Raw genomic sequence first — 9,378 nt, 5'->3', positions numbered from 1 at the left:
ATTATTAAATTGCACTAGTTAAAATTTGAGAACATAAGTTATAAATAGCTTATTAGTAATAGAATCAACAAGCAAATCTGCCACATTTTTCATTAACTTCTGTATTTTCATTTATTAATTAATATGTAATTATACATAAACTCTAAACTGGTTAAATGTTAAAACCTTTCTTTCTTTACTTTACATTTTTACAATGTTTTGACCATTACTAATACCCTTGATTGATGTGATGTATATTTCAGATATGACTGTAAAGGATTTTATTATGCAGTGATGGAAGACATCTTGGAGGAAGGAGAGATAACATGTCCACATACAATAGCAACGTTTGAAGTGGCACCCTCAGTCCAGGGTTCTTCACATAACATGTTCAGTAGCTATGAAAGTGAACACGGGGCTAATTTTAAGTCACACTGTCTAGTCACGTCATCATTTAACAAGCAACTCATTGACCAGTTAGAAAAAAGACATTTACAAAACTCTATTCTTGACAAAGCAATTGAAATTGAAAATCTATCGAAACAATTGGATCATGCCAAGTCACTTATCGCTAATTTGAAACAAAATTTTGATACCCATTCTTACAATTGTAAATAGCAACAACTTGTATGTATTTCAAATAATTTTCCCATTGTTTTAAAAACATTGATCATGAAGGTTTATCAAATTTTAATTTAAAAAAATTGAATAAATGTTGTATACTAAATTTTAAAAATGATAATTTGGATGATGTGATACAGTCAAATTGTAGCAGCGTTTTGAGAGTTGTCAGGACTAACACTCACAATATAATGCAAACTACATTAGCATTTTATAAACTTCATCTTCGAGACTGTACAATATTATGATAGAAAACCTGAAAATTATAAGTTAGTGTATTAATAGCAAGTTAAAAACATGAAACATATTTATTATACATTGTACTTAAATTTAGATTTGTCAGTGGAAGTTCGTTAATGGATAACCTACAGTAGCCATAAAAATGTAAGCTTTAAAACGTCATGTCACCATACTCAAAAATGTTTGGTGACTGTTTTTTAACTGAACCCCTAGATCTTCATTTAGTGTATAATAGTGGCCATTTTGTCTGGAGCGGCTAAGACATCATGAATAAAATTAACACAACCTAACACATTTTAAAGAATGAGCATGCAATTTTTTAGGCGCTTTTTGCAAACTTGAGGGCGTTTAAAAATTTTGTTTAGTTGATAGATTAAATACTAGAGATGACCCAATAGTACGTTTGGCTGAATTGTTGATCCACTATTTGGCTAAACCCAACAGCAAATACCAAAATCAAAAGGTTGAAAAAAATTCCCATTTTATACATTGAAAAAAGCTGTTGAGAAAATGGTTTATCGGGATAATATGAATTCTATCAATCAATCTTCGTTTTGCGTCCAGAGACCCGGTTTCCCGAGGTAGGACGTAATATAAATTCTAATGTTCAATTTCTAATTTTTGTAACAGCTATGACAGCCAGAACAAATTGACCGCTAATAAAAATCAATCTATGGCCAGGAAATAAAAAAAATAGTGGTGGCTAGAACAGAAATTGCAATGTTATTCAACAACAACAACAACACACGTTTAGACGACATTTTCCCCGATTTTCGGGGGTTGCCGTTTGGCTACCTATGATGAAACCGAAATACCCCTCGACGCCATTCCATCATAAGTAATTTATTTGGCTAATTTTTATGCAGGACGCCCTTCCTTACGCAACCACAGTTATAAGCGGTGGGCCTAGCCTTTGATGATCCAACATCACTCACAAGGCAGTGAGGGTCAGTTTAATGTCATAACCAGGACAGAAATTGCAATGTTATTCGGTCGTTGAAAATGGCCGAAGCCTGAATTTCGGCTGAATACTAGGCGCGATATTAAATACAAAGAGTCGAATACTTCATCTTTGAATTGCTTCGGCGAATTTATCAAGTGATTGATTCAAAAGAACAAAAAAGACTAAATAAATTTGCTATGTTGCGGGATGCCCTTATAAAAAAATTCTTTCATCTGCAGTAAAATTCAGGATGCTTTCATGGGGTTGTGCCGAAAGGTGACGCGTGTTTTGAGTTGAATTTGAATTAAAAAGAAAGTTGTTTAACTTAATTTTATAAATAATAGTTTAATATTTGACTGTCAAGATGAATGGTTAAAAGTTTCTGACACAACACTAGTTTGAAAAATGAATAAGTAAACTAAGGGTAATAATTAGAAAATTACGGTTATAGTTCTGCATTTGTTTTTTTTTATAATGTTTAATAATATAAAAGCGAAATACATACTGGTTGTTTTTGAACGTCAAAGAAGCGATGTCGTGGCCGATTTTCTGAATATATTTTTTCTCCTTTTGAAATCTGAAGTAAATGTTCATATAAAGTTTAAATCAAACTTTTGAGATACAGATTAAGATGTATGATCGTATAAAATTGATGAAAAAAAGATTTTGTTGCTATTTAGCACTAAAAAAATAAGGAAAGAAACCAATTTTATTTAAAGGAGCAAAATTAAGAGAACAAAAATCGAAAACATTATTGGAAATATTCATTGCCTCCAATTAGATCAGTTTAAAATAACTAATTTTTCTTAGTGTAACAAGGCTAAAGTGCTCGCCTATTTTTCCTTGATTGCTACATTTTTTCATAAATAGCCAAAAACGACTGCAAAAACAGTAGTAACTTGAAAGTTTAAAGTCAGACTACGTGGGTCTGATTTACGTTTTTTGCGTTGGCAAAACAATTTATGATTTTTTTGTATATGAAATCGGTATTAGCTACAAAAAAATTTGCGGTCTCCACAAGCACTCACATGACAGTTAAGAAAATAAAAACTTGGTTTCGGAAGAACAGATTTTCTAGTGACTGATTAAAAACTTAAAACAAAGACAACAAAAACAGATGACTTGAAATATCGCTTCTAAAATTTCCAGCTGACATGTGAATATCACATTTCGAAAGGTGAATCATAAGAAATAAAAGCTCAAGAAAAATATGTACAGGTTGGTATAAATGTTATAATTTCCGGAAATAAATATGAAGAGGTAAGGAAAACATTTGCCTCAGAAAAAATTCAACAATGGCTTTAAAAGAGCTTCTTGTTGACAATGTCTGAAAAATTTATGAAGAACTTTTGGCATTACATTAAAATTACGGTTAAACATATTTACTCTTTGCAGATGCTATTTATGCTGGCTGTTAAGGAAGATTCGTCTTTAAGCTGGAAAGATTAATTAGCGCAATTTTATCAAAAAATATAAAAATATAACATTGTAAAATAATAAGAAAAGCTCTTACATCAATTGCAGCGGCTATAGATTTCAACATATATTTTGATATTTCAGCTAACAAAATATGAATAGGACCTTTTTTGAATTTTGAAAGCAACTGTTTCATGCTCGATAGAATCTGAAACAATTAATTTTCATTAAATTAATCATATCATTTGAATTCATTTTTACAGTGAATGAGTAAAATCATCAAATATGAAATAAGAGAGAAAGTGAAGATTATTAGTATCTTGTCACTTGTCAGTAATAAAATATCACTTATATTTAATTAAAAATGTTTAATTTTATTCCTTCTTTGAAGACATTTTTTAAGCTTTTATTTTAGTCAATAATTGCTGCAACAAATCTCAAATTTGTATTTTCCAAATTGCTTTTCAGATGGTCAAATTAATTTTTGTTATTTGATTTTCTATCTGAAATTAAACTATTTAGTCACAGTTAAGGAAAAAATTTTAAATTCAAAAAACAAAATGTTTTTCACTCATTACCAATATTTCATTAGAATTACCATTTTTACAATTGTATGGCTCGAATACTTTAAAATCGATAGTGGAATAAAATACATTAACAAAATTTTGTTTCTGTGACAAATCGTTCATTACAAAAAAAGGATGAAGGTCAAAATCTTTGTAGGGCAAGAAAGAAAAAAGATTTGAGGATATTAAAAAGTCCAGAAAATAGAAAAATTGGTGTAGCCCCGAATTGATTGTCAACGTTCCTGTCAGTTTTTTTTGGCTTTTCTATTCCTAGTGTAGTCACAATGATGTTTAAATGAATTCGACGAAAATTGCTTAAGCTTAAGCCTGAAGACAGAAGTAATATGGCCTAGACTGAACAGGAACAGCTCTGTTATCGGCCAAAACGACGTCCCCACCAAGGTAAAAAAAAATTGCAAAAAATTGAGAGTGATGTTTGATAGCGAGTAATGTTCATGGCTCATGTAGAGCAACACACATGATTTTGTGAGGAGTTTGATAGAAAGGAACATCCGCCTAGAGATGTCTTTCGTTTTTTGGTTGCAAAATTTGTTTGAGACTAGACTGGAATAATGCATTATGTGATATTAGTAAACAAAATTATAATAATAAAAAATGAAATAATTTTCAAAAATAGATTTCCAAAAGACGACAACATTTGAATACCTTGTTAGATTGCTTATATGCTGATTGAGAACCAACTAATCTTACATCAACAAATTGAAAGTCTTCATTCAAGTCTTCAACATTATGAACGGTCTGATTACTTTTGATGGGCGTGATGGCTGTGCTCTCTTTGCTCTTGTTAAACCTAAATGCATATGTTTAATTATAATAAATAACTAATAGAAACGTATTGCCATTATACAGTAAAAAATTAACTTTGTTTTTAGAAAGTTGTGAAATTCCGATTCACTGTTTTGTTTAAAAAGCAACCGGTCTTTATCAGATTCAATCTTGACAATAATAAAAAATTAAAACAATTACAAATTATTAGCATAGTTAACTGGAAAATTTAACGAAGAAATCATTTGGAAATTAACATTGAAACCTACAAACTTACTTTGTAAATAAGCATATCATTCTCCAATATTATGAAATAAGGCACTTGGTGCACTTTGCAGTATAGTTTTAAACTTTCAACATTGGGATTAGGGTCTTCATGGTTATCATATATTCTGCACGGCACATTCAAATCCCAAAGTATTTGTAATATGTTAAATGTATGTATGTTGTTGAAACATGATTGGTTGTTCCATATAATAACTTGAACATTTTCAATTGTAAACTTCGTTTCACTCATTGACAACTTCATTGAAACTGACAACTGAAAACAACCATTAAAAATATAAAAAATAGGTTATAACAGATTTCAAGTCATTAATTTTCAGCTTCTCAAACTAAATACGCCCCTAAATCCGTGACACTTACTGTCTTTGAAAAAGTATTTAAGCTAAGTAAACCATAAGCAAAGCAAGCATATAACATCACAAATTATGGTCTATTACCAATATATATATATATATATATATATATATATATATATATATATATATATACATATATATATATGTATGTATGTATGTTTTCTACATCAGCATGTAGAAAACACAGTTGAGGTAGCTTCCATTTTAACTTCTTTGGAAGAATCCACTCAGCCAGTCGAGCCAGTCACGATGGGCCCTTCTCAGCTGGTCGAACCACATAAACAACAACAAGCCTCATCGATGATGAGTCCTCCCTCCGATGTCAATTCTGCGACATCAATAAATCACGACAATGGCTGTTAACAATACTTATTCCACAATCAATTCTATCCAACAACATCCTCAACCATCAAACAACGACGAAGATGATCAACATTTAACGCATACAACACCCACATCGACCCCACAAAGAACCTCCTAGATTCATTCACCAGACAGTCATCCTACTACACCACAAGAGATCTACTCAACATTCTAGAAGCCAAGTACATCAACAATCATGATCACCCTCTACCTCTACTTCACATAAACAGTAGAAGTCTTTTAAATAAAATTTCTGACATTTTAATTTTAAATAAATTTTTATCTTATTTTTTCCCATTATTATTATTTCAGAGACATGGCTGAATGACGAAACCGCTAAACTAGTTCGTATGAATGATTACAATTTTGTTTTTAAAAATAGGTCTGACAGAATAGGTGGTGGAGTCGGAATCTCCATCAGATCAGGCATTGAATTTTCTATGATAAACAATTATTCCAGAGTTAAGATAGTGAGTTAAGATAGTATTCAAAACAGAGCAGCAGTCGTTGACATTTTTTAGAGAAGTCTTGCTCACTCATCGACAATATCTTTATCTGGAACGACACCATTATTGACCTTCTTGGTGTCAATTTAAAATTAAACAACACACACGTAAATATTTTAGCAGCATATAGACCCCCCAACACTGACCCTAATATCTTAATCCAAAAGCTCAAACTTATTTTACCCACACTCAAGCCACACATAAAGAGCTATTTAATTGGCGACTTTAACCTTGACCTCAATAAACTCAACAGTGACAACGTCGTTGCTGACTTCTCTAACCTACTATCATCATACAACTTCTTACCTCTTATAACCTCCTCTACTCGCATCTCAACTTCTTCTTGCTCACTCATCGACAATATCTTTACTAACAATCTAACTTCTCACTTATCTGGAATAATTCTGTCTGACATATCTGACCATTTCCCTATATTCGCCATCGCTTCCAAATCAGAAATCTCAAACCATGCCCCTATTAAGCACTTCAGAAACCTAACTGAAGAATCTATAAACAACATCAACAATTTTTTATCAAACTACAACTGGAATTCTTTGACTTCTCTAAAAAATGTCTTTGACTGCTGCTCTGTTTTGAATACTATCTTAACTCACTCTCTAGACATTTTTGCCCCCCTCCGTCCTGTCAAAAACAAAAAATGCTGGATCAATGACAACATTCTAAGTCTTGCAAAAAAGAAAAACAAACTATACATCATAAGCCTTAAATATCCAACCCCCCGCAACATTGCCACCTACAAAAGCTTCAGAAACATGTTCACATCTATTAAACGAAAAACTGAACGAGACTACATCTCTAACAAACTTGAAGACGCACATAACAATGTTGGACAAAAATGGAACACTATCAAAGAAATTCTAACCAAGCAACCTCCTAACTCATCAATCACCAAACTAACTATCAACAACCAAGCAATTGAAAATAAACAAGAAATATGTGACCTTCTCAACACCCACTTTGCAAACATCGCTAGCCAACTACTCTCAAACCAACCTCCCAGCTATGGTAGTCCTACAGATTTTATGAGCCCATCCACACCCCATTCCATTTGTCTATATCCTGTTACTGAACAAGAAATATTAACTACTATTAATATCTTGAAAAACAAAAAGAGCTATGCAGACGATGGACTCAACATGTTCCTTATCAAAAGCATAATTTTCTCTATCATATCACCACTTAATCATATCTTCAACTTATCACTAAGCACTGGAATTTTTCCTGACTCATTTAAAATAGCCAAAATCATACCAGTATTCAAGAAAGGAAACAAAGATGACATTAACAACTACAGACCCATCTCCATTCTTTCCCCGCTGTCAAAAATTCTTGAAAAACTTTTCTTTAAAAGACTCTCTAATTTCTTCTGCTCCAACAATATTATCTGCAATAACCAATACGGATTCAGACCCAACCACTCAACTGAGCTTGCTATTCTTGACTTCACTCAGCATATACTAAATGAAATGAATAACAAAAATCTTTCTATTGGCATTTTCCTGGACTTATCCAAAGCCTTCGATGTCATCGATCACAAAATACTCCTATCCAAACTACATCATTACGGAATAAGAGGCACAGCTCACAACTGGATGAGAAGCTATCTTTCATCACGGACACAATATGTTTCCATGGACAACATCAATTCAAAACACGCTCTTATTCATCACGGGGTGCCACAAGGATCCATACTAGGACCCCTTCTATTTTCTACCTACATAAATGACCTCTGCAATGTTTCGCCCTCAACCAAATGCGTACTGTTCGCAGGCGACACCAACCTTCTTTTTACTTCCAACAACCTACCAGATTGCTCTGAACATATCAATCTTGAACTCCAAAAATACTCTAACTGGTTATCCAATAATAAACTAATCATAAATTATTCGAAATGTGCATACATTATTTTTGGCCCAAAAATACTCACCAACCAAGCTACTAACCTAAACCTATTAGTTAATGGTGTTCCTATAAGCCGCACCCTGTCTACCAAATTTCTTGGAATCACCATCACAGAAAATCTTTCATGGAATTCTCACCTACAAACTACCTCAAACAAAATCAACAAACTCACAGGCATCTTCTACAAAATCAAATATAAACTCTCTCTTTCTGCTCTTCGCACGCTTTATTACACATTCATCTACCCTTATCTAACCTACTGCATCACACTATGGGGAAATAGTCCAAAAAGCCACCTGAATAACCTAATACTTTCCCAAAAAAGATCAATACGTTTAATTTTTAACCTCAAACCCGATTCTCATACTAAACCCTTCTTCCTAGCAAAAAAAATTTTACCAGTTAACTTCATCTGTCTTTACTATTCTGCTTTATTCGTTTTTAAATTTATCAACAATCTTCTCCCACCTCACTTTATCAACTTCTACACATTAAGTAACTCCGTTCAATCTACAACCACTAGACACACCCTTCTCTTCTATATCTACAAAACTCGCCTCAAATTAATCCAGACAAGCATAAAAATAACAGGTCCTAAAATTTGGACAGAACTTGTACCTCCCCATCTAAGAGCCATCATAAACCTACAACATTTCAAGTCAAAATTCCGTGCTATTTTATTGACACTGGATCTCGACTCCACCACCTAATATTATATTAAGAATACGTTAGAACAAATGATGCGGACGAATGGTCTTTATGAATGGTTAAACATTTATGTGTTTATATATGTACTGAGCGAACATTTACATAGTTATATGTCTATATATGTATGACACGAACATTTACTTATTTATCTTCAATTATCTTTCTGCTTCAGTTATTTTCCTTATTTTATTTCATTAATTATTCATGTATCTACCTGCGGTGGCCACCACAAGACAAACAGTCTTATTCGGTCTCCGCATATTCAACTTCATAACTTTTATTCACTTATTTGATATGTTGTTGATTATGAATAAAACTTTGAAAATGAAAAAAAAATGAAAATGTATGTATATATTTTCTTTCCTTTTCTTCATCGATAGCATCATATTCTTCTTTGTCACTATTTACGATGCTGGTTTTTAAATTTTGAACTTCAATTTTATATATATATACATATCAAATCAAATCACTTTTATTCAATCAAACAAAACAAAAGCATGAATGATTCGGAGACCAAAAAAAGAAAATTAATTCTTGTGGGCTCGGCCACCGTGCAGCTCAAAATGCTTCTCAATGATAAAATAAAATTGTCAATAGGAGAAAATGTATCAATGTTAATGAAATATGTACACACTTATATACATATATATACATATACATTATTATCCTTGAAAAACAGAACTTTT

The 9,378-nt window shown here is 32.1% G+C and overlaps 2 protein-coding genes across 2 annotated transcripts; one reads left to right on the top strand and one right to left on the bottom strand.

The window, feature by feature from the left end:
* Positions 1 to 273: 273 nt before the first annotated feature.
* HELRODRAFT_171444 (hypothetical protein) lies at positions 274 to 597 on the top strand (the record flags this gene model as incomplete). The annotated part of the gene is made up of 1 exon (XM_009018159.1): positions 274 to 597. The coding sequence occupies one exon, from the start codon at positions 274 to 276 to the stop codon at positions 595 to 597; it is 324 nt and encodes a 107-aa protein (XP_009016407.1).
* A 1,191-nt stretch (positions 598 to 1,788) lies between these two features.
* Positions 1,789 to 5,040, bottom strand: HELRODRAFT_171443 (hypothetical protein; the record flags this gene model as incomplete). Its single annotated transcript, XM_009018158.1, has 7 exons — positions 1,789 to 1,920; positions 2,289 to 2,360; positions 3,297 to 3,407; positions 4,477 to 4,576; positions 4,648 to 4,721; positions 4,829 to 4,943; positions 5,033 to 5,040. 7 exons carry the CDS (start codon positions 5,038 to 5,040, stop codon positions 1,789 to 1,791), a joined length of 612 nt encoding a protein of 203 aa, XP_009016406.1.
* Positions 5,041 to 9,378: the final 4,338 nt, after the last annotated feature.

This window comes from Helobdella robusta, assembly GCF_000326865.2.
Source record: "Helobdella robusta unplaced genomic scaffold HELROscaffold_20, whole genome shotgun sequence".
In the NCBI taxonomy this organism is placed as follows: domain Eukaryota; kingdom Metazoa; phylum Annelida; class Clitellata; order Rhynchobdellida; family Glossiphoniidae; genus Helobdella; species Helobdella robusta.
This window is presented reverse-complemented; position numbering and strand designations above follow the sequence as displayed.